Source organism: Bos taurus, chromosome 19, assembly GCF_002263795.3.
Source record: "Bos taurus isolate L1 Dominette 01449 registration number 42190680 breed Hereford chromosome 19, ARS-UCD2.0, whole genome shotgun sequence".
Classification (NCBI taxonomy): Eukaryota; Metazoa; Chordata; class Mammalia; order Artiodactyla; family Bovidae; genus Bos; species Bos taurus.
In genome coordinates, this window is record NC_037346.1 from 19,764,808 (window position 1) to 19,790,528 (window position 25,721).

At 42.5% G+C, this 25,721-nt stretch overlaps 1 protein-coding gene across 1 annotated transcript in view; it reads left to right on the plus strand.

The window, feature by feature from the left end:
- Positions 1 to 16,027, plus strand: part of NLK (nemo like kinase) — a 129,607-nt gene extending 113,580 nt beyond the window's left edge. The window contains exons 8-11 of the mRNA NM_001193253.1: positions 3,520 to 3,606; positions 11,136 to 11,334; positions 12,255 to 12,348; positions 14,249 to 16,027. Coding sequence (NP_001180182.1) covers positions 3,520 to 3,606; positions 11,136 to 11,334; positions 12,255 to 12,348; positions 14,249 to 14,303 — 435 coding nt within the window. The 3' untranslated portion in view covers positions 14,304 to 16,027. The remainder of the gene's footprint in view (positions 1 to 3,519; positions 3,607 to 11,135; positions 11,335 to 12,254; positions 12,349 to 14,248) is intronic.
- Positions 16,028 to 25,721: the final 9,694 nt, after the last annotated feature.

Here is a 25,721-nt window from a genome sequence, read left to right on the forward strand (position 1 = left end):
CCAAGCCCTCTGCTCATTTTTGCAGTTGGGAGACTGAAATTAAGCCCCACTGAATCACTTGATCTGAGAGTGAGAAAGGGAGTTGGGTCCTTTAAGGTCAGGAAATAACGGACAGACAAGAACACTGGTATTTTCTATGTATTGTCTCTTTTCTACAGCTCATTACATGAGTTTGAGTAGGCTCTGGGAGTTGGTGATGGACAGGGAAGGCTGGCATGCTGCAGTCCATGGGGTCGCAAAGAGTCAGATGTGACTGAACTACAACTCAAGATCTTGGATGAAGGGAATCTTAGCTGCCACGGCCCAGGAATCTATTAAGGCAGATACTTGTTGAGGCTCTGCCATGTTGATAGGATTGAGAAGTCTTCTACCAGCCTAGTCCCTTTGTTCATCTCATAAGGTTTAGAGCTTCATTTTTCCTCAGACTGTTCTCAGCTAATTGTGTCAGAAATAAGTAAAATTCTGAAATTTTTCAGAAATAAGTGAAATTCAGTTAATTTCACTGAGGTGAAAATAGTTCCATCTCCTGTCAGGTACTTTATCTTCCAGTTAAGAGAATCAGAGTACTCTAGAGAGTTTACGCAGTTCAGACTTACTTTTCAGATGGGGGTTTCTTTTGTATAACCCCAAAGTGCTTACCATGGTGCACTGCACATGGTGCAGTTCAGTTCATGCTGCCGACTGATGGGCGCGGCTTCTCTGCTGCCAGGTAAAGACTATCAGGAATCTCCAACAGGCCTTGCACAGCCTGGCCGACTCTGCTGCGGTGACCACACTCTGAAGTTGGCTCTTGATAACTGTGGCATCTATCACCTAGGGCCTCTCGCTCAAGCCAGAGTCTCATCCTTGCTTCATTTCACTGGCAATTACTTAGTCATTACTGGGGCACTCTTCATAACCCTTCCTGTGCTCGTGACTCAGCATGGCACCCGCTCACTCCTACATGGCCTGAGTGACTTACCTTGAAGAACAACAGAAAATGGACCTGTATATAATGGATCCATATATTTTAGAGGGAGAAAAGTAATATGTGTGAGTATTGGGGGAATTGGCAGAACCTTTTTTCCAAAGGAGATGTTTAAGCCGTATTTCTAAGCATTCTGGGCTTCCTCATGGTTCAGCAGTAAAGAATCCGCCCACAATGCAGGAGATGCGGGTCGAGAAGATCCTCTAGAGCAGGGTATGGCCACCCACTCCAGTATTCTTGCCTGGAGAATCCCATGGACAGAGGAGCCTGTTGGGCTACACTCCATGGGGTTACAAAGAGTTGGACACGACTGAAGCAACTGAGCAGCAGCAGCTGAACTTCTACTTTTTCTCTTATTCAAATTGATTCTGTTGCACTTGAGGAGAAATATAAACTTCTTAGCATTGGCTCCACAGAGTGCAGAAAAAAAAAAAAAGAAATGCAGCATTTGTAGTATTGCATTTTTCCTGTGGAGCCAAAGCTAAGTTATTGATAGTTATCGTTCAGGAAAGGTACTGGCATGACTGAACTGACTCTTTTTCTCTGGGGCTCTTTTTAACATGCATATATAAACACAGAAAAGGAGAAAGCATACCAAATGACTGTTAAGGCTGAAATGAAACAGGATTATTTTTAATGTATCTGTTGGGGTATACTTCTATAAAGAAAAATAATATTGGGGGGAGGGTGGATTTGTAATATTTCAGGTAGCCTTAAACATCCACTCTTGATTTTTACAAATTCCCCATCCCATATCCATTTGTCCTCCATTCATAAATTTTGCTTTCTAATTTGTCTTAGATCCTCTATTTAGTGGCCTCTAGAACTGCATGTTCATGTTTTCCTTGCCCACCAGAGAGGTGTTAGTCATCTTTGTTGTCTCAGGACCTGGCACTTCGTGGATGTCAGGATTAGCAGTGATGTTGGTAGGTAGGCAGGTCTGTACTGGAGTAGTCTAATGGATAAGAGAGCCAAAGCAAATCACTTACCTGAGTCTGGTGATGGCAGAGTTAGAATTTGAAGCCACATCTTCTAGTACTTATTCCAGTATTTAGTATTCCCTTCCTTAAGCTATAACCTGCCTCCACCACAAAAATGGGATGAGGGGTAGATTCACTTGGAGAGTGGAAGGAAAAGAATTACTTATGGGGAGACATTTTGGTCAGTAAAGACTGACTGGAATTTGGCTGCCAGCCTACACAAATCAGTGAAAAAGAGGACAACTATTCAGTTAAACCAAGAATCAGAATCTTTCAAGAATATCAAATGACTTCATTTTACACAATAAAAAAATTCTTATAGAAAATATGTGTAAGTTAAATCATAAGTTAAAACCTCTTCCCCACACTCTCCACAACCCCCCTCCCTTCTCCTGACTAATACAAATAATTTTAGAGCTGCCATAGACGTGCATATTAACTCCTTGGTAAATGCACCAAGGAGTAGTAGACTGGCCTACAAATATCTGAATGCCAGCTAAACGTGAGTTCTGTGAGCACAGTGCTCTTTATCTGTAGTAATCCTACCAAGTATTGTACAGTTAGAGCTCAACTTGAGAGAGTGTTTAGTCCAGCCTCCTCATTCTAGGGAACTGAGATTCAGACATGTTGATCTAGTTAGCGAAGTAGAACTCCCATCTCCTTTTATCTGCTGTTAACTCGTGATCCTAAAGAAAACATCTGTAAGGTGAATAATTACCCCCTGATGATTCTGAGGTGTCTTCTTGTTCTTGTTGGATTTTCATACACGGCTTAACTGTTGCAAGGAGGCAGATACATAGAATACTTGATGCTAGTAGTTGTCACAGCAGGATTCTAAGGCTGTGATCAAGACACAAGGGACCTTTCAGTGTTACTTGCGTGAGAGACAGAGCAGTGACACCATTCATCTGCCAAGCAGCAAAATAACAGCTTCATAAGCTCTGTGGCTTATAGGCTCGTTAGAATCATCTCCCTGCCTCAGTGCAAAAGGGTTAGATGTGGGTGTGTGGATATGCCTGCCACTTATTAATACAAAAGACAATTATTGAGTGAGTAATCAATGCTAAAGGCAGTATGGCTGGAACCAGCAAAAGCAGTGTCATACTTTCTTAGAAGACTCTGTAAATCCCTGAGTGTCCTAAAGCTCCTTCAGCGTTGTGGCAACTTCATGGTAATGTTGACATAAGACATCGTTCACATGCTTGCACAGTTTACTTGCAAGTGGCCAAGGTTGTAAATCTTTTCTCCCATCCCTCGGCATGTTTGGTCTTCCCTTGCCAAAGCGTGTATAATATAAGGCTAATGGGGTTTCATATTTGCAGGATTACCTTTCAGTTTTCGTAGGCTCTTTTGTGCTCTGACCTTCAATGGGTAATCATGCAATATAAAATATGCACTGAAAGTCAGTTATTGCTTTTGAAGACTGGTTAATGAGGGGAATACTCATCTCCTTTGAGTTGAGATTTCTCTGCACACATCCTTAGAGCTGGGTACTTGTCATAAATTGGCTGTATTCCACATCTACTTACACAAAGACTCACTCACATATTTGAATTCTTTATTTTTTTGCAGCCATCTCTTCCTGTACTTTATACCCTGTCTAGCCAGGCTACACATGAAGCTGTTCATCTCCTTTGTAGGATGTTGGTCTTTGATCCAGTAAGTAGTGTTTGTTTTTATGTTATTTTAATGAATTAAAAATGTGTTCTAAGAAAAACATCCTGGCTTTGAATAGATGGGCAATGTAAATAATGACTTTTTAAAAGATAACTCATGTAATTGGGGCCTGAAGTTTATCATGCTCCCCCATCACAAAGAAGTTCGAGTAGTAACACATAATACTAGGTGAAGAGAGATAAGGAAGGGCATCATCCTTATTTATCTCAATATTTGTAAAAGGAGTTTGACACCAGTCTGAATTAGGGGGAAAATTTTTAACATTATTTGAAAAAAATCTGCCCATTGTATTGCATAAGGAAGTGTTTACTCTAGGTTTTCAGTTCAGTCGCTCAGTTGTGTCCAATTCTTTGCGACCCCGTGGACAGCTTGCCAGGCTTCCCTGTCCTTCACCAACTCCCAGAGCTTGCTCAAACTCATGTCCTTCGAGTTGGTGATGCCATCCAATCATCTTATCCTCTGTCATCCCCTTCTCCTCCTGCCTTCAGTCTTTCCCAGCATCAGGGTCTTTTCCAGTGAGTCAGTTATTTGCATCAGGTGGCCAACGTATTGGAGCTTCAGCTTCAGCATCAGTCCTTCCAGTGAATATTCAGGGATGATTTCCTTTAGGATGGACTGGTTGGGTCTCCTTGCAGTCCAAGGGACTCTCAAGAGTCTTCTCCAACACCACAGTTCAAAAGCATCAATTCTTTGGCACTCAGCTTTCTTTATGGTCCAATTCTCACGTCCATACATGACTATTGGAAAAACTATAGCTTTGACTAGACAGACCTTTGTTGGCAAAGTAGTATCTCTGCATTTTAATATGCTGTCTAGGTTTATCATAGCATTTCAAATGGTGGCTTTTCTAAATGCCATTTCTAGACTTGACTCCTCTGGGACAAAGTTCAGTTCTTCATTTATTCATTCATCTGAAGAATATTGATCACATCTGTGCCAATAACTGTTGTCAAAGAAGACTTTTTTAAATGAAAGCATTTAGAAAATTTTACTTGCCAAGAGTACATGGAAGTCACCAAATACAAAACACAACAGATATTTAAAGGGAAAAAATACCCACAAAATTACCAGTTAGGTTTACACTGGTTTGTTCACAGTGAGAAATAGCAACTTTGTCACCTGATTATTAAATCCGCAAAGGTTAGAACAAAGATTAGGGATAAAAATGATTTGTTAGTCCAAGTCTGTAGGAAACAGAGTTCTTTTATTTGGAGAACCAGAATGCTAGCAAGGTCATGCTCAAAATCCTCCAAGCCAGGCTTCAACAGTATGTGAACTGAGAAATTCCAGATGTTCAAGCCAGATTTAGAAAAGGCAGAGGAACCAGAGGTCAAATTGCCAACATCTGTTGGATCATAGAAAAAGCATGAGAATTCCCAAAAACATCTACTTTGCTTCACTGACTACACTAAAGCCTTTGACTATGTGGATCACAACAAACTGGAAAATTCTTCAAGTGATGAGAATACCAGACCACCTTACCTGCCTCCTGAGAAACCTGTATGCAGGTCAAGAAGCAGCAGTTAGAACTGGACATGGAACAGCAGACTGATTCCAAATTGGGAAAGGAATACATAAAGGTTGTATATTATCACCCTGCTTATTTAACTTATATGCAGAGTACATCATGCAAAATGCTGGACTGGATGAAGCACAAGCTGGAATCAAGATTGCTGGGAAGAATATCAACAGCCTCAGATATGCAGATAACATGACCCTTAGAGCAGAAAGTGAAGAGAAACTAAAAGAGCCTCTTGATGAAGGTGAAAGAGGAGGAGAGTGAAAAAGCTGCCTCAAAACTCAACATTCAAAAAACAAAGATCATGGCATCTGGTCCCATCACTTCATGGCAAATACATGGGGAAACAATGGAAACAGTAAAAGACTTTTACTTTCTTGGGCTCCAAAATCACTGCAGATGGTGACTGCAGCCATGAAATTAAAAGATGCTTGCTCCTTGGAAGCTATGACAGACGTGGACAGTGTACTAAAAAGCAGAGACGTCATTTTACCAACAAAGGTCTGTCTAGTCAAAGCTATGGTTTTTCCAGTAGTTATAAATGGATGTAAGAGTTGGTCCATAAAGAAGGCTGAGCACCAGAGAACCGATACATTTGATCCGTGGTGTTGGAGAAGACTCTTGAGAGTCCCTTGGACAGCAAGGAGATCGAACCAGTCAATCCTAAAGCAAATCAATGCTGAATAATTATTGAAGGACTGATGCTGAAACTCCAATACTTTGGCCACCTGATGCAAAGAACTGACTCATTGGAAAAGACCCTGATGCTGGGAAAGATTGAAGGTAGGAGGAGAAGGGGACAACAGAGGATGAGATGGTTGGATAGCATCACCAATTCAATAGGCATGAATTTGGACAAACTCTGGGAGATGGTGAAGGACAGGGAAGCCTGGCATGCTGCAGTCCTTGTGGTCACAGAGTCAGGCACAACTAAGTGGCTGAACAAGAACCAATCATGGAGTGATCAAGTTATTTCTATCACATCTCCTGGTACAAAGTGGATTTTTTGTTGGGTGTTTTCCTTTTGTTTACTTTGGTATGTGAGGTTCTTAGTGATCAGGAAGCAAGACAAAGTGGCAGTTCTTTCGCACAGTCCCTCCTTGTGGTCAAATTCCTGCCATTGAGGACAGTTTCAGCCACATAACTTGCTGAATGAGCTGGTGATTTAGTGTCATTAGTTTGATATTTTATTTGGCAAGTTTATGTGTATAGCTTTCACAGGAGATTTTGATTAATACATAAAGACCTTTTGTATGGTTAACAAAACTAGAGGCACATGGATTTCAGGTTTCAGAGGTAATTTTTGTCGTCCATAGAGGATTTTCTAAAGGCCCTGAGGTTAAATTTACTTTTATTTGTCAAGCATATGTTACTCTCTTTATTCTACTTAGATTAGGAATGAGGAACCATGTAATTCACCTGTCCCAGGTTTTACCTGCAGTTCTTGTAGCTGTAGGGTATCCTCTTTCTCTGAGATCCCACGTTTATTAATGACTGTGACCTGCTGAGAGCTCGTAGTCTTTACAGCCCTTAGGGTCCTTTTCCTAAGCCACAGAGTGGATGCCATGCTCATCTCCCCAGAGGCCTTTCAGATACCAGTTCTGCATGTGAAATGTAGTCCTTATTCTTCAACAGTGGGATTGTCACACTTAATTAAATGAAACTTCTGGTGTGGTCATAGTTACAAATTAGATTTATCTACAATAAGGAGGTTTGATTTATCTAATAAGGAGGACAGGGTCTTACTGAATTTAGTTTATGAATGATTTATTAGGGATTCTTTTCTTTCTAGTTATGAGAGTTCTGTATCTAGCTTAAAGAATGTTTCATTCTGATTTTATCCTGTTAAATTTGAGAGTTAATGATACATTAGAAAGAAAGAAATGAGATTTAAAAAAAAGCCATTAAAATAGAACATTAACCTTAATTAAATAAGTTTATTTAATCCATTTAGTCTGAAGTAGTTAATTCTTATTTTGTTGATCTTGGGTTAAGCAGTCTATTACCTCACTTCTGCTCCTTGTGGCTGTCTGTAGTGATGATAAGCAGCTGTACCCATGAGTTTGTACCCCAGAGATGACAGTCAGGAGTACCTGATGACATTTCTTTATGGAGATCCTTGTGATGGTTCATATGGAAGACTCAACTCCTGATCTTTATCTTGTAGCAGGAGCCTTTAGGCAAATATAAGGAAAAAGCAGAAACAACCAGGGGATGATAAGATGAAAAGGTGCTGGTTCTTTTATTATAATAATACCAACAATACTGAAAAGGATGGAGTATAATAAATAATTTTTAAAGATGTAATTAACTATTACCTCAAAATAGTGAAGACATTAAACAAATCTCCAGAGACCTTAATTTATCTAAAGACAATAAACAGTTATAAGCAATATTTTTAAAGTATAACAATAATTATTAGGAATTTAGACAATTATTCACTTTTTCCTCTTGATGAACAAAAGCATATCTGTTATCTTAACACACACATCTTTCTTTCATCACACATTCTTCCATGCTTTTTAAATACATATGTACTTTAACCCAAAGGTATTTGCCATCTTTTTTTAACTTTGTCGATGGCTGCTTAATAATATTAAGAGCCTAAGTATATTAAAATTATGTTGCCCATATATCCAAAGACCACATATTAACCCAATATTAGTAAGGTCTTAATGTTAACTAAGAATTAGGAGTTTAAATTTTAAGTTGACTCATTAAGTCTTTAGAATTTTTAGCATACAAAAAACTAATTTCTTTTTAGAAACACATTACCTATTATCATTTATCTAATTTAGTTGAACACATAATTTTTCCAGTAAGAAAAAAATTCAAAATGATTAGGCTTTTTATGAGGGAAAAAAACCTAAGATTTATATAAACCAGAATATTGTATTAGCATTATTTGTACATGACAGTAAAATCAGAAAGAAAACAGGTGGGTGTTTTAAAATTTTTATTAACTATTAACTCATACTGATTTGTCCAAAGAGTCATCTTGTATACAATTATTAAAACCTTTAAGTTGTTTATGAGAAGTATTTTGCTTACTTTGTGGTCTAGGAATTAAGTAATAGTATTATTTTAAATAATTAAAATAATAAGCTCACAATTAAAGCTTTTTTAATCTTTGAGTCACAACTTGAGCAAGAAAAAATTTCTAAAGAGCCAAAATACTTCATTCATAGGGAAGAATAATGTTTTTATATCTTTCCATTTCTTTTTATAGTCTTTAATATTGTTATTGTTTCTAAAAGCCAGTTGCAATAGGAGTTTGCTCCATTTGATTTTAAGAGATCTCATAATATGATGTATTAACTCCTCTCAGAAGTATACAAAGTACATCCATTTATATTTGTAAAATGGAAAATTTTATCACTCTTATTCAAAACTTAGAAGAGCCAATTTTGATAAAGCAACAGAATCTCATAAAAACAAGTATCCATACCTATTACAAATGTTGATCAAGAAACAAGATGTAATTACAACATAGAGGACATAATAATGCAACATCAGATACTTCAAAAGAACATCACTATTAAATCTGAGAAGTTTTGTGATTTTTTTTTTTTCACTTCAGTTTTACAGGATAGTTTTTCAGTGTTCATACCCCTTACAAAGTGACAGTCTCCTTTCTTTAACTTTGTTCCAGAAGTCCCAAAGAGACTTTAATTTGTTTAGAGAAATGAAAATTGATCATTGCATGCTAGGGATTTGATTTACTTTTTGTTCAAAGGCTTTTCTTTTGTAAGATGAGACACTTCAGAGGACCCGAGCCTAGTGCACACAGAACATACAACACAGGGAGCATGCCATCCATAGTTAGAACATACAACACACAGAGCATGCCATCCATAGTTAGAACATACAACACACAGAGCATGCCATCCATAGTTAGAACATACAACATACAGAGCATGCCATCCATAGTTAGAACATACAACACACAGAGCATGCCATCCATAGTTAGAACATACAACATACAGAGCATGCCATCCATAGTTAGAACATACAACATACAGAGCATGCCATCCATAGTTAGAACATACAACACAGAGAGCATGCCATCCATAGTTAGAACATACAACACACAGAGCATGCCATCCATAGTTAGAACATACAACACACAGAGCATGCCATCCATAGTTAGAACATACAACACACAGAGCATGCCATCCATGGTTAGAACATACAACACACAGAGCATGCCATCCATAGTTAGAACATACAACACAGAGAGCATGCCATCCATAGTTAGAACATACAACACACAGAGCATGCCATCCATGGTTAGAACATACAACACAGAGAGCATGCCATCCATAGTTAGAACATACAACACACAGAGCATGCCATCCATAGTTAGAACATACAACATACAGAGCATGCCATCCATAGTTAGGAAAACACCAGAATCTCTCCAGGTATGCATCTGAAATTTTAGGAATACCAGAATCCCCAGGCAGACAAGACTAACAGTGAAACCAGATTCCATCTGCTGGTTCACAGCTGACAGGGACCCAGTTTCTGACATCTGCCACCTGACAGAAATGGTTGTATGATAAAACCCAGATTCAGTCACTGCTGCCACCAGTTTGGACATGATCAGCCATGCTCACTCAGAAACAGAAATAGACTTGGCCAGTAACCAGTGGGCAAAAGCCAAAGAGCTCTCAACCCTGCACGTGAGCCTGGCTGGAGCCTGAGTCCTGGTGGACTCAGAGGGGTCCAGGCAAGGTGTACTGGCCTGTATTTTTTGGTTCTGACAGTAGACCTTGATCCCAGCGGAGCCTCTGGGAATAGTTGGACTCATTTAGGAAAAAAGAAAAGGTTTAGTTGCTAAGCATGTTAGTGTGTCAGACTTCAGAAAGGCTGTCACCAAATAACAAAACACAAGCAGCAGCAAAAGGAACAAAACTGGGTTGTAAAGTTCACATTCAACTCTTCTTGGTAGAGCAACAGCCGATTTCTGCTGTTAGCATATCCGAAAAGGTCATGACATGGCTTTTTAATATTAGCATAGCAAAAAATCAGAGATAACGTGTTTTTCTAGGGAATCCAGGTTTAGGGAAATATTTAATGTTCTGTTATTTGAGGGACCAGAATCAGTTGGAGGATCCAGTTATTTTGGGTTTGAATGCAAATGGTTTTCTCTTTTTCAGTTGTGTTGTGTGGAAGCAGGGCAAAGGGTCAGTTTGTGTTCTCCTCTCTACTACTGAGTCATCCTTAAATCCTTTAAAATCTACTTTGTCTCAGTAGTACTGACATATCCACTGAGCTACAAGAAGGGACAGCTTTATTCTTTTTTCATGGAGAAGCAAGTTTAAAAGTTTATGGTGTATGTAACTGGAAACCAATACACTCAGTATTCTGATCTGAAGTGCCAGAAAACCCCAGGCTGCTGATACGCACACTGGGATGGATATCAAAACATGGCATGCAGGCTATTAGCTGCTACCTAACCCCAGCAGCTTTCAGTCAGGCTTTTGCTCAAGTTGATTTGGTGTCCAGGAGGATAAAAGTTTCAAGCAGCTTTGTAAAACTGCCACCATGATCACATCTCTTCTAAGTGCTGAAACATATTTAGAAAATACAACTGTTACTTAAAATGTAAATGTATCCCTTCCAAAGCATTGCATATTTAAATATCATGATATTTTTCATTTTTGACCCTGCACACATCCATTTAAAGATAGGAAACTTTTCAGGATTTTAGCAGAAAGTCATTTCTAAGTGTTTTCTGGCAGAATGTGGTGGTTTATAACAGTAGCTTCTTGTCTTACATCAAAAACTCCCTCTACTGCTATATTACCTGCCTCTAAATTCAGCTGTCCTCTTACCCTCAACCATCTGCAGCCACCCCTCTATGCAGGATGTACTATAAATTAAGTGTAAGTGGTATAAAGCAGCCACTGTGGCTCATGAAAGATCCTGTATGGACAGTTGTGTTTATCTGTAGTGTTGATGTGCTGGTCTCTCAATTTGATTTCAGTCCAAAAGAATATCCGCTAAGGATGCCTTAGCCCACCCCTACCTAGATGAAGGGCGACTACGATACCACACGTGTATGTGTAAATGTTGCTTTTCCACCTCTACTGGAAGAGTTTATACCAGTGACTTTGAGCCCGTCACCAACCCCAAATTCGATGACACTTTTGAGAAGAACCTCAGTTCTGTTCGACAGGTTAAAGGTAAGTGTGTTTTTTGGCTTTCCGCCAGGTGGGATGACTATAACATTTTCTGTTATGTGACTGTGGAAAGCTGAGGTCTGGATGGCGATCAAAGCTCCTTTATATGTTTATTTTTAAAAACTTGCATATAGCCGTTTGTCCAGAGTATATAAGCCAAGAAAGCTATGTGTGTTATAAAAACATTGATTTTATATCCAAGGGAAGGTCTGGCAGAGGAATGAACATTTTGTTCTTGTTTTTAGAGCTGACTTACTATGACTCAATATATTTAATATGTATTCACTCAGTGTGATTGCATGGAATGAAACATATTGGACTTTTTTATATAACATGCAGAGCTTTAAAAAGAATAAACAGCCACTGAGGGAATCATTCCTTAGATGATGACAAGAAGAGGATTTCTGATAGTCTAGTCATAAAATATCCTGACACGATCTCCTACTGGGGTGGGGGTTAATGACATCCAAAATTCTGAGTGGTTTTAAGTGTCTGCTCTAGGACATTTTAGAAAAGAATTGTCCCCAAAGTGACCAGCCTGAAACTATGTATCTAAATACCAACTCAAGTTTTTTAAGTGATTTTCAAAAAGGCAGTAATTACCAGCAGTTTAGAAGAGCTCATTTATAATGCTAACCCAGCAGAGGCACTCTCAAATTTATACACTATTTTGCACCTCCCACGGGTGGGATTTCCAGCCCCTGTAACGCCACTTGGGAGGGTTGGCCCGCATTCAGCAGCACCTGTCGTCTCGGTTTCAGGAAAGTTCCACTGAACTCTGCCTGAGAGATGACGTGTGTGTGTTTGATTTAACTAAACCACTAGGAAATGCTGTTCAGATGCTGACTAGAGTTAACCCATGAATCCACTGCTCCCAGGCCTGCGAATTGGCATGGGTTGTATGATGTTTGTTTTCTCCACAGAAATCATTCACCAGTTCATTTTGGAACAGCAGAAAGGAAACCGAGTGCCTCTCTGCATCAACCCTCAGTCCGCTGCTTTTAAGAGCTTTATTAGGTAACTGTGTGTAACTCTAACTTCCTTGTTAGGATTGAAAGGGTGCCATTGTGAGTTTATTATTCAGCATATTTCTTGTTTTATTTAGATTAGTAACATGAATAAAAGGTCCAACAGAAAGTTTCTGAGTTTTGGCTTTAGTCAAAAGCACATGTAAAATGTGAAGAACATGTGTTTCCACTCTCGCTTCAGCTCACTGTGGTTGCCTTGGCAGTTTTTCCCCAGATGACCATTATGCTGCCTGATCAAGTGCGTGGGGATTGTCCTTCTGCAGCAGCCACTGTCCTGCAGTTGGACGTGGTCACCTCAGTTCCCACTACCATCCCCACCACCCTAATGATAACTGCAAGCAAGAAAATCATATTTTATAGGTGGACTGCTGATATATCCTCTTTAGAAGAGAAGCCAACAGTCTGATTGGCTCAAGAGCTATAAGCCTCCTTTAGAACCTAGCAAGCCTCATTCTCTTTCTGTTTGTCCTTTCCTTCTTCTTTTCCTTGAGTCCTTGTATCAATCATGGTCCGTCAAGAGAAAGAAACCCACCTAGTAATACGAACAGGGAAAATTGAATAACAAGCATTAACTAGGAAAAGATGGCTAACAACTCAAAGGCATGGAAGAGGATGCTGAGGAGTCCGAAGTAGCAAATGCAGAAAAGCAAGGACTCCCTCTGGACCAAGGGAGAGCGAACAGAGAGAAACTGAGAACTCAGAGGAAGCCCCTCCACCCCAGGCTATTAAGATTTGGACCTCTTTGAAGAGTAGCTAGCTGCCACAGGAACACAGCATTGAGGATGGTGAAGAAACTTTTCAAAAGGGGTGGGCTGAGCTAGTGCATCACAGAGCCTGCTGGGAGCAGAGAAAGTTTGGGTAGACCAAAGCCTCCCCCGCCCTCCACCCCAGAAGAAAGGCACACTGGAACCTGGAAGGAAAGCAGCTTCCTAACGCCATGGCCTTGCAGCGCCCCTCTAGCGCCCTCTGTTGACAAAGGCTCACATCAGGCCGGGCGGCAAAGGAAAAAGGTGCACAGGTCTGGCTGGGGTATCACAGAGCAGTGTGTCTTTGATCTGAGAGGCCATGCTCTTCCTGCCCTTCTCCCACTCCTTTTTCCTCTCCTCCTCGCTTCTCTTTCCCTTCCCCTCACACTTCCTCCTTTTAAGTGGCCTGGATATAGTGTTGAAGGGGATTGAATTTACTGAATCAAGGTCAAGAATTTTTTAAGTCCTCTCTCATTCTTTCCATGTATGCTTCCGTAGAAAGAAGGAATGAAGTTGCATTTTTACTTCTCTATGGTTTTAAATTACTTTGTTTTAAATTTTTCCCTAAGAGTCAGTGACCGAGTCAGTCAGGTGTTTTAATGCCTTTCAGGTGCAAGTTATTCATTATCCTGGCCCCGAGGAAGCAGGGTGACACCAGCTGCCTCGAGTCTATAATCTTAGTTGGCAACATTAGACAGACCTGTGAAATAACCGACAAAACAGATCTGCAGATAACAAGTGCTAAATGATTATCAATTAAAACTTGATAAAAGAATGCTTATGAGGCTCATTCAAAATAGGTCCCTGCTTAAAGTCACCTTATTTTGAGAAGCTACTTTTAAATGGATAATTCTGTATCCTTTAATGTTATTTTCCCAGTTGATTATAGGATTATTTATAATAGCTTCCATTCGTATTATGAAGTAGGCACCGTGGAAAGCACTTTACACAGACTGTCTCATTTGTTCACCCCCATATCCTCTGGAGGTGGACAGATGCACTGTTACAGAAGTGAAACAAAACCCCAGAAGTGGACTTGATCCTTTTTTTTTTTTTTTAAGAGGAAAAGGGGGAAACAGGCAGCAGTGAACTGCCCTTTTGTGGTGCTTACAGCCGGCTCACCGTATCTCTGTTCTCTTCCAGTTCCACTGTTGCTCAGCCGTCTGAGATGCCCCCATCTCCTCTGGTGTGGGAGTGACGGTGGAAGATAATGTACTACTGAAGATGTTATGTAGCTCTCCACTGGAGTCTGGGATTTGCAATTCTGGAGGTTAATCATGCTTGTACTGTAATTTTACTAATGAAGTTTTAAATTAACAACCACTACTTGTATGATAGGAATAATATTTAGAAATGTTACTAGACTTTTAATCTTGTAAAGTGGTTGTGCTTTTAGAAGAAAAAATATTTTACCCAGAGTTGCACATGTTTTATGAATTTAGTGCAGCTGTTATGGCTCACCTCAGAACAAAAGAGAATTGAACCAAATTTGGGAGTTTGGGGGTTTTGTGTTTGTTTTTTCTTTTTTAAAAATATGAAGTGAGATTGTTCACACACACACACAAAGGACAGTCATACATTTTGATATTTGAGCCATTCCTGAAAATTTGGGGTTTTCTAAAACAAAAGAATCTAGAAACCTTGCCTGCGACCAATCATGGAGCCACGTGAGCTGATCGTGGCTGCACCTGGGGGGGTGGGGGAGGGGGGCATGCCACCTAATGATCAAGCCCTATAATTAGCTTCTCATTAGCGCCGTGCCGGTGATGTGTGCTGTCTAAAATCCAATGTTGTGGGTAGAGAGAATGAGTTTGTGACTAGGAGAGACTAAAACTTCTGTTTTCCTTACCCAGTATAAATATATATATATATATTTAATCTATTTTTATTAGAAGTTTTTCTGCTCTTTCTTACATAAAAGAATCCCCAAGCATGCATCTTTCATGTGTGTAAATAATTCATTTCTGGGCTAATTTCAAAAGAATCCCAACATTGCTGTATAGAGAGAGAACTAGCTTGCACATTTTAGGTCTGTGAAATTTTGTGAGACTTTTCCTGCACTGGACAGTAAAAAAAATAAAGATAAAAACAAATTAAAAAAAAATTTTAAGCCACAAAAAAAGGCACATAGGGAATTATGTCAAATGTGTTTGTGTCCTTAGGCAAAGCTGTGGGAGTCTTGAAATGTCACAGTAGTAAATAACTTATTACTTTTTGACAAATTCTTGTTTCTGTTGGAACACTGAATTCCTCTGTGCATATGTATATATGAATACAAATTGAAGGCCTCTACCTCCTGGAGTTATACAACTTGGCTTGTTTACCTCCACATGCTGATGATGACTATTTTTTTTTTTTTAAGTTCAATGTGGAGACTTGAAACTTGAATGTCCCTTCCAACTTTTATATTAAAAATAAAAAGACAAGAAAATTGAAGATCGTTTTTCACCTGTACAAGGAATACTAATGGATCGTCTTAAAATTGGTCTAGGAAAAAACCTTGGTGTGTGTTATGGACAATTAACTGTTAAAGTTATTGTAAGTTATCTGTATTTAGCAGAGTATTTTCATCTTGAGTGATTTGAGCTGAATTTGAAGACTATTAATAAGTTATGTTTGGAAGTTTTAACTTCAATGAAGTAATTATTTGCTGTGAAAGAAACAAACATTGAATTACTAAACAAAGATGGTGCAATATCTTTGTTTTCTTTTTACGAGGCTCCTGAGAATCAACCCAACTGAAGCATTTCAATTCACTTGAATGAGAAACATGTTTAGTATCAAAAGAGCCCAAGAAGACACTGGTGTGAAAGGTACAATCTCAGAGGTTGGTCAATTACCGTGGCACACTTACTGGTCACTTTGTACAATGTAGATTTGAAGTACAGTGGTGAAAACATTAAATGTGACATTTGAAAAAGATGTGTCAGCCGTTTTATTTCAGTTCCTTTATTTTATCTTCAGTATAGCCTGCAGCCTGCATTTGCAAAGTTTTGAGACGTTACCTGTTTATATTTCCATTTCAATTTTTGAGAAAATTAGTTGTGGGGTGTTTTTTTTTAACCTTCTCAGAGACTTTAGATTGCCAAAAACATAACTGAAAACTTATTAACTGATTTCAGAGATACTGTTTATATGCAATTTGAACATCTTTCCAGACCTTAGAGTCTATCTAACCCAGTGGTTTTCGAACTTTTCTTAATCCTATTTTCATGTGAAATCAAACTCCAATATAGTAGAGTCCATTATATTAAACAAAAGTGGACTGCTCAGGGGGCTTGACCCCTCCCTCCACTCCCTTTCTGCCTCCTGCCCCTGGCATCCCAGCGGTACTTCTGGCTAAAGAAGTCCCAGCTGGGTGGTGGTGTGATCAAGACTCAATGCCAGACTGCCTGTCTGGTACCAGCCTATCGTGTTAGACCGCGTAACTTCAGAATACTTTGCCTGAGGCTGGATAAAGCAAGAATACTCGGGGTTGTAGGTACCATGTGCACTTCTTCATAGGTAAGTATTAGAGGAAACTTGTTTGACCTGTTCCCACCAAAACCTGTTCATCTCACCAGGGGATTTGTGCCCTATTCTCTAATTTTACATTGTTGATAATTGCAAAAGCATGCAGTGTGTACAGCCAGTAGTCAGTATGGACAGGTAAGTCAGGGCTGGAAGCAGCTGCAGTTTGTTTGCAATTTAAGTTATAAGAACCTGGAATATGGAGATAATCTATTGAGCTAGCTCATAAGATTTGGAATTTTAATTTTTTCTGTATGGTAAGTAATTTTAAATATTACTTATATTAAAGTACATTAATAGGATGCGTAACTCGCATGGATTTTAAATTAAGACAGCTGCGGTGGGGGCTGTCGTCCAGACAGCACAGCAGAAAATGGGCACGTTTAGTGTCTTCCCTGCAATGCCTCTTCCACCTCTTCTTGGCTTCTGAAACACAGCTCTTTTCTTCTTTTAGGGGCCATAACTCTCCCTTACAGGCTCCTTCCTTTATCCTAACATGTTGTGTTCTCTGGGCTATGGATCAATCCTGGGTTTTCATCCTAAGGTCAAAGGTTCTTGACTTGGTTACTTGGTAGAATCACCCGCAGAGCTTTCAGGAATTCCACAGCTGCACCCCAGAATCTGAGGCAAGGTCAGGCACCAGTCTGTTGTGGTGTGGTTCTGTTTGTTTAAGTCCTTCCCGTGTGCAGCCAAGATCCACTGCCGGACACACTCTCCTTGTGACCTCATCTACCCTCCTGCCTTCATTGGCTATAACAGAATGACCCCAGATCTCATCTCTATACCCAGATTCTTCTAGGTAGCTACTAGAAATTTCTACTTGGGTATCTTATAGGTCCTCACTCATGTCAAAAATGAAATTAAGGGACTTCCCTGGAGGTCCAGTGGCTAAGATCCCGTGCTCCCAGTGCAGGGGGGCTTGGGTTCAGTCCCTGGTCGGGGAACTATATCCCACATGCCACAACTAAGATGCAGCACAGCCAAATCAGTTATTTTTTTAAATGAAATGAACATTTCTTCCCCGATCATTCTTATTGCCCCATTAGCTCTTTTTCCCACCTCCTCGACTAGCAAAATAGTTGCGGCTTAACAAGCTAGGGCCATCCTGAGCACTTCATGAGGAATTGTGGAAGGGAAGCAACTTGCTGGGGGCGAAGGGGGCAGAGTCGTGCCCCGAGTCAGCCTATTCACGTTCAGAGGGGACCAGTGCCAGGGTAGTGCTCCTGACAGCACAGCAGCAGGCCTTCTTTTTTGGCAGGTGAGAGGGAAGCGAATGACTCTAGTCACCGTGCTGTCTGCGCCCTACCCCTCAACCCTGGGCTTCACCATCCACCCACTTACATAAGTCCAAAATCAGAGTCCTCCTCACTCCCATCTCAGCTCCAGAATTCATGCACATTGTGCATTCCATTCTTTGATATACTTTTATCTCAATGTTTTAAATGACACACCATTAGGGAAAAAAATAGTAAATTTCCAGTGAATAAGCTAAATGCTGTTCAATCTTGTTTTCCATTTTGGGACCAGGGCTGAATTGAAGGGACTGATACTACTCACTGATTTAACATCCAGTTTTTGTCTCTCAGGTTTAAAATATTTTGAGAATCAAACACCTAAGTGATAACATTTTCTTGTGACCTTTGCCAGTGAGTGGACAATGCCCAGATACTTGGAAAGAAGTGGTAAATTACGTTTTCAGGTTGCTGTTGGTAGAATGTTTAACACACAGATCTTGCTAAGAGTTCAGTGTTTATCTTAAGCAGCCGACTTCAACAGATTCAGACAGTGGTCAGCCTCCTGCTGTCTCAGGGAAATACTCAAAGATCTCTAAGTAATAAAAATGGGTTTATTTTTACTTATGTTTTGATAATACTCATTTTCACAGCTCTTCATTGCCACAGCCAACTATTTTTATCCATTTCTTAATTATAGCAATTACACTTTTTTTTTTTTAATGAGCAGCTTTACCTTAGCGTTTCTGAGAATGCTTATCCTTGAGAAGAAAAATCTTAATAAAGACAATATTGTGATTTCTTTTTTAAAACTATATTGTGGGGGCTTCCCTGGTGACTCAGTGGTAAAGAATCTGCCTGCTACTGCAGGAGACACAGGTTTTGATCCCTTGTCCAGGAGGATCCCACATGCCCCAGAGCAGCGAAGCCCATGAGTCACAGCTACTGAAGCCTGTGCACCTGGAACCCGTGCTCCACAAGAGAAGCAACAGCAATTAGAAGCCCGCCCGCCGGAACGAGAGCACAGGCTCCGCTTGCCTCCTGTCCTGCGCCTGCCCCGTCCTGTCCACTGGACTGCTGTGGAAGGTGGTTCCACATGAACACAGAGCTAAAACTTTTAATTTGAGCCCCTTCCTTATGATGAAAGCAAACAATGAGTAACTTCAATTTATTACCTCTTACCTATATTTTTATCCTTTGTCATGACTTTTCCATGAAGAAAAATAACTCAAGGTAGAACCAACTAACCAAATTTCCCCAGATAAGCCATTGCTCGTATGTGTAGTAGTAGTACAGGATTTCTAAATCATGTTTCACTTTACTACACGTATTTTAAAAGCAAGATATTCAAAATACATTTTAAATAACTAACCATTTTTTTCCATCCACTAGACACACTGAAAAAAATCAAGCGGTACTTAGCCTATACAAGCTTCCTCACTTTTACCAGATTCAGATGTGGCCCTGTCTATTCGTTCATGAACCTTTTTTCATTCTATACTATTTACCAAAGCTCATCATTCAATTATTTTTACCAACAACAGTCTTAAAAGTTAACATGTCATATACATCATCAGAGCTTTCCTGGTGGCTCAGATGGTAAAGAACCCACCTGAAATCCAGGAGACCTGGGTTGGCAAGATCCCCTGGAGGAGGGCATGGTAATCCACTCCAGTATTCTTGCCTGGAGAATCCCCATGGACAGAACCCTGGTGGACTACAGTCCATGGGGTGGCAAACAGACATGACTGAGCAGCTAAACAGCAGACATCATCCTACAGATCGCAAATAAAGACCAGCAGAATGACCAAACCATTAACACCCGTGCTTTTTCATCTAACTATCAAGAATCAGGTTAAGCTGAGTTTTGCCTCTGGTCATGTTCAGACCTTTTTAAGTGCAGCAAAAATACTTGAACTTTTATTTCAAGCAATATAGATATTTACAAACAACTATACAGAAAACATGTGGAGGTTCCTTAAACTGTAAATAGTTACCATATGATTCAGCAATCCCACTCCTGGGCATACATCCAGAAAAGACAAAAGCTCTAATTCACACAGATACAAGCACCCCAGTGTTCACAGCAGCACTGTTTACAACAGCCAAGACATGGAAGCAACCTAAGTGTCCATCAACTGATGAATGGATAAAGAAGGTGTGGTACATATACACAATGGAATATTACTTAGTCATAAGTGAAATACCATTTGCAGCAGCATGGATCTACAGATTAGCATACAGTGAAATAAGTCAAAAATAATACAGTATCACTTATATGTAGAGTCTAACAAAATGTACAAATGTACTTATTTACAAAACAGATTCACCGACAAACTTACGGTAAGGAGAATGGGGGGGAGGGATAAATTGGGAGTGTGGGATTAATAGATGTACATTACCATATAAAAAAAGATTTACTGTACTACATGGGGAACTATATTCACTATATTCTAATAAACCATATATATATGGATGCGTGTATATAACTGAGTCACTTTGCTGTACACCTGAAACTAACACTATTATAAATCAGCTATACATCACCAACAATAAAAAATTACATAAACACCCAGGATTTCTTGATGATTATAACAAACATTAAGTAAATAGCTGAGCTTACAGAAAGAGGGGATTCTTTAAAGACCTAAAAGATCACAAGCCACTACTTGCCTAAGGCCTTTTGCCAACTGGTAAAAATAACAGCTAACACTAATAGTCAATGTTTATTGACTAATTACTATATGCCAGACCCTGCTCCAAGTACTTTACAACAACCCTGTAACGTGGGTACTATTAGCTCCATCTTTCAGAGACTGAGGCACAAAGAAGTCAAAATCTTGGCTAATAGCTACAAGGAAGACAGGATATGTGGCCTTGAGCAAGATACGGAATTAAAACAGGCTCCCACATGTAGTTGAGACGTTAACAGGGCTATACCTTCAGTAAAAGCTCTGTCGGGGGCGGGGCGGGGGGGGCGCAGAAATCCTACCTGCCACAGTGAAATGTGTCTGTTACAACCGCAGCTTCCGGTGGGGAACAAGTCCTCCACAGAAATTTAAACCACAAATGTGCCCTTACATGTCATCAGATTTCAGATTTATGCTGCCATCAAGGCTTAGGAAACTCAAATCAAGATATTAACCTAAAACACCCTCAGTTGGCAGTGCCCTGGGGTATCTGGCAAAAGCAAACACAGATGCTCTTTTGAGGGAAATGCATCCTTAACTAAGGCTCCAGAGATTCTGGTAGAGCACCTCCAAACAGGAACTCACAACCCAAATTACAAAGCACGGGGAAATAAGCCACTATACGTAAGAGCTTCCCTGGTGGCTCAGCTGGTGAAGAATCCACCTCCAATGCGGGTTCAATCCCTGGGTTGGGAAGATTCCCTGAAGGAAGGCAAGGCAACCCGCTCCAGTATTCTTGCCTGGAGAATCCCCTTGGACAGAGGAGCCTGGCGGGCCACATCCATGGGGTGTGCAAAGAGTCAGACACAACTGAGCTACTAAGCACAGCATGACTAAGCACATACATAAAAGACAATTACAAACCAAGTACTTCAGATACTGGAAGTACTGGATGCAGAATACAAATGGATTATGCTTAAAGAGTATTTAGAGGGTTTCCCTGGTGACTCAGTGGTAAAGAATCCGCATGCCAATGCAGGAACACGGGTTTGATCCCTGATCTGGGAAGACCCTACATGCCGCGGAGCAACTAAGCCTGTACACCACGACTTCTGGACTTCTGGGCCTGTGCTCTAGAGCTGGGGAGCCGCAGCTACTGAAGCCCACACCCTAGAGCCTGTGCTCTGCAGCAAGAGAAGCCACAATTAGAAGCCCATGCGCTGAAACTAGAGAGCAGCCTCCACCCGCCACAACTAGAGAAAAGCTCACCCAGCAATGAAGACCCAGTACAGCCAAAATTAAATAAAAAAGTCCTAATGAGGTGGATGGACCTAGAGCCTATTGTACAGAGTGACGTAAGTCAGAGAAAAACAAATATCGTATATTAATCATATAGGCAGAATCTAGAAAGATGGTACCGATGAACCTATTGGCAGGACAGCAATGGAGATGCAGGCACAGAGGAGAGACTTGTGGACACAGTCGGGGAAGGACGGACTGGGAGAACAGTGTGGAAACATACACACCACCGTATGTGAAATAGACAGCCAGTGGGAATTTGCTACCTGACACGGGGCTCAAGTCAGGTGCTCTGTGACAACCTAGAGGGGTGGGATGGGGTGGGAGGTCAGGGGGAGGTTCAAGAGGGAGGGGCCATATGTATACCTATGGCTGATTCACATCGATGTACGGCAGAAACCAACACAATATTGTAAAGCAATTATCCTCCAATTAAAAATCAATAATTTTTTTTTTAAATGAAGGTATCCAAAAGCCAATCAAGGACTAAAATCACTGAAATATCACCAGGCAAATCTGAAAGGAAATCAACTCACACAAATGAAAAATAAAGTCATTGAAAGTAAAAATAAACAGCAGATAGAACACAATCAAAGAAAAACTTGTGAAAATTTACCCGGTATACACTGTCTCGTATACAGCAGAAATAACAAAAATGCACAGAAAATAAAAGACATTGACACTGGAGGGGTAGAGTGAAAAAGGTCTATATAAAATTGGAGTTCCAAAGATAAAAGGATACAAGAGGGGCAATGTTAAATAATAGCTGAAATTGGCTTACATTTGATCATAGTTAGGAATCATTGAATCTAGGAAGCACAACTAATCATAAGCAGGATAGACAGTTCACGGCAGCTTTATTGACAACAGCCAAGATATAGAAGCCACTAACGTGTCCATCAGTTGGCAAACCAGGCAAAGCAAGAAGACTGGCCAAAGGAAACCCAAAAAGTGCCCCGTAAAAGTGACTCAGACCACCACACGAATGCCCATGGGTCTATCCACACATGCTCTTTTGCCTCCTAATAAACACTTTGCTTCACTACTTTCCATCTCTATGTGGAAATTCATTTCTACACGGCTCACTGGCCCCTAGTGGTCTAGAAGCTAGGATTCTGCGCTCTCACTGCCATGGCCAGACTTCAATCTCTGCCCGGGAACCAAAATCCTGCTTCAAGCTGAGACCATCTGAGGTCAGTCTTAGCCTTGAGCACACAAGCATGTGCTGAGCCTGGTGAGCCTTCCTCGTAGCAAGTCCGCTCCTTCCCTCCAGCAGTAGGTAGAAGAACCACTTCTTTTTGCCATTCTGGGCAAGGTCCTGGGGTTTCGCAGCCTGGGCCCCTGTCTATATCCTCAGTCCCTGACAACAGCACCCAGAACAAGCTGTTTGCCCTGCTGCCTGAGTGCCCTTCAGTGTTCTCAGCAAAGAACTCGGGTTTTCCCGGCAGCATTTGCACCCACACCGAGAGCTTTCCCTGACCTCATGCCACCTCCGCATCCCGGCCCCAGGCCCCACGTGTCAGACCGACCATGTGTCCATCTATAAGGGACGATAGTCTCTGCAGGTGGCATGAGCGGCGGGCACACCTACAGCCACAGCACTGGCTCTGTGGACGGCTGATCCCTCGGGGGGCTGGACCACTTGCTCTCCTCCCCCACACCCGACCAATGGTCATGACAAGGTGACACTGGCGGCCGGGCAGGAGGGGGCCCAGAGGCCAGCACCGGGCACAAATCGAATATGCCTTTCCACCGGCCGTGGATACACAGGATGTTGGAACTTTGGGTCTACAAAATAATCCAAGCCCGCTAGAAGCGGAACCCCACGTGCAGGATGAGAGCTCCCTCTGGACACTGGCTCGAAGCTTGTGCACAGGCGCTGGCCACACCAGCACTTCCTGCCCACTCCCTCCAGCCTCCCTGGTGGGCACAGCTGGACCGGCACTCCATGGGCTTCCCCCCAAGAGCCTGAGGAACCAACCCTGGCAGGCCCTGGGCACAAAAGTTGTCACTCCACCAACGCCCATCAGCGCCCCTTTCCCAGTGACCAGGAGAAGGAAGCCCAGCAAAGTTTGAGGTCCAGCATCAGCGAAGCTCGACCCACCCCCACCACGGGACCCCCCCCCAAGCCTGCTCACTCAGGCCCAGCAGCTGCATCTCCTGGCGCCCAAGTATCCCCACACGGACCCACATTCCTGGTGTGGACGTCCACGTACACAAGCAGCCCCATCATGTCCTCTTCCCACGTGGGATGCCCCCTCCACCCCCACCCTCCCTGACAACAGCCTGGACCTCGCACATCCTGGGGAGGAAGGAGGCAGCCAGCCTGTCCTACCTGCCCCCTGGGGGTCCAGACACAGGCCTCAGGGGCTGCTGGGCCTTGGGGTCCCGATGATTCTGAGGTGGGCTGAACCTGCCACTGCCCACTGGGGCTTCCCCATCTCCGATTCAGGAAAAAGGAAGGACCCGCCAAACCAAGCCCATCCCTGGGCTCCTCTGCAAAGCTGCTTCGATTCCCTGATTCCCTCTTCCTGACCCTGCAGATCCCCACAAGACCCTCTCTACCCTGTTCTGAGCAACTCACTAGTCAATCCACACTGCCACCACCCCTCGAACAGACCGGGAAGGCGCAGCTCCGAGAACGCAAGTAACCTGTTCAGAAGCACAGACATGGGGCCACAGAACAGGGTCTGCACCCCCAACACCCGACCAGGGCCCACTCCCTGCAGCTTCCACGTCCCCACTCTGAGGGGATGAGCTCACAGAGCCTCCTCTTAGGGGGATTAGCTTTGCAAAACCTCCTCCTCAGTGGGACTCATGTTACAAGACCTTCTTTTAACAGGATTTGTCTTACAATCCTGTTTGGGGGGGTCACCTGGGAGATTTGTCATCCAGAAGGGGGTTCAGCCTCATGTCATCAGGGAGGCTTTTTTGGGTCACGCTCACCACTGCTAGTCCACTCCCAGCTCACACCTAAGGAGACCCCATGGGGCCCTGAGCCCTGTGGCTCTGCCTGGGTGCCCACTCCCCTCCTGCCTGGTCCCTCCTTCCAATGTCCCCTGCAGGGTCATCAGGAGCTCTTACCCACCTACGGCAGGCTGGCCCCTCTGTCCTGGGCGGGGAGCTGCCCGGTGTCAGTGGAAAAAAACAAGAGGTAGCCGTGGGGCCTCCCTCACGCAGCTCAACAGCCAGCGTGCACCTACTGACCTCGTCGCTCTCGCCCAGGCCCAGGCGGGGTTCAGGGACTTGCAACCTCCCCTTGTTTCATCTCACCCCGGTGGTGTCCATGGGGGAGTTGCTGGCAGCTCCATGCCGGCTGCAAAGAGAGAACATTAGTTCACACACCCCTCCCAGGGCGTGGGGCTCTCTCAGGCAGGCACCTCCAGGATTTTGGAGCTCACCTGGGCAGGCACCCAGTAGCCCATGCAGCTCACATGGGCAGGCACATTCGAGAGCATAGACTCACCTGGGCAGCCCATGGTGCTCCCCTGGGGATACTCCTCCCAGGGCACGGGCCCACCTGGGCAGGTACCCCAGCAGGGCTGGGCACACAGGAACCCCATGCAGAGCCCTGGTTGCAGAGCACCCCCTGCCACACCTGTTGGTCAGAGCTGACCCTGAGCACCTTAGAGAAGGACCTGAACAAACAGCAGCCCCTGGACATGTCAGTGACCCTGGGTGGCCTCCCTCCACTGGCTCTTCTAGAAGCTTCCACCGCACCCAGGCATCAGGCCTTGTCTCCGGCCCTCCTTGACCCCTCCTCGTCCTGACTCCTAGATCCTGGGCAGGCACCCAGCAGCCCATGGGGCTCTCATGGGCAGCCCCCTCCAGGGCACAGGGTCCATCTGGGCAGGCACCTCAACAGAGCACAGAGCCCTCATGGCAGAGGATCCCAGCCCACCTGTTGATCAGACCTGACCATGAGCACCTCAGAGCAGGATTTCA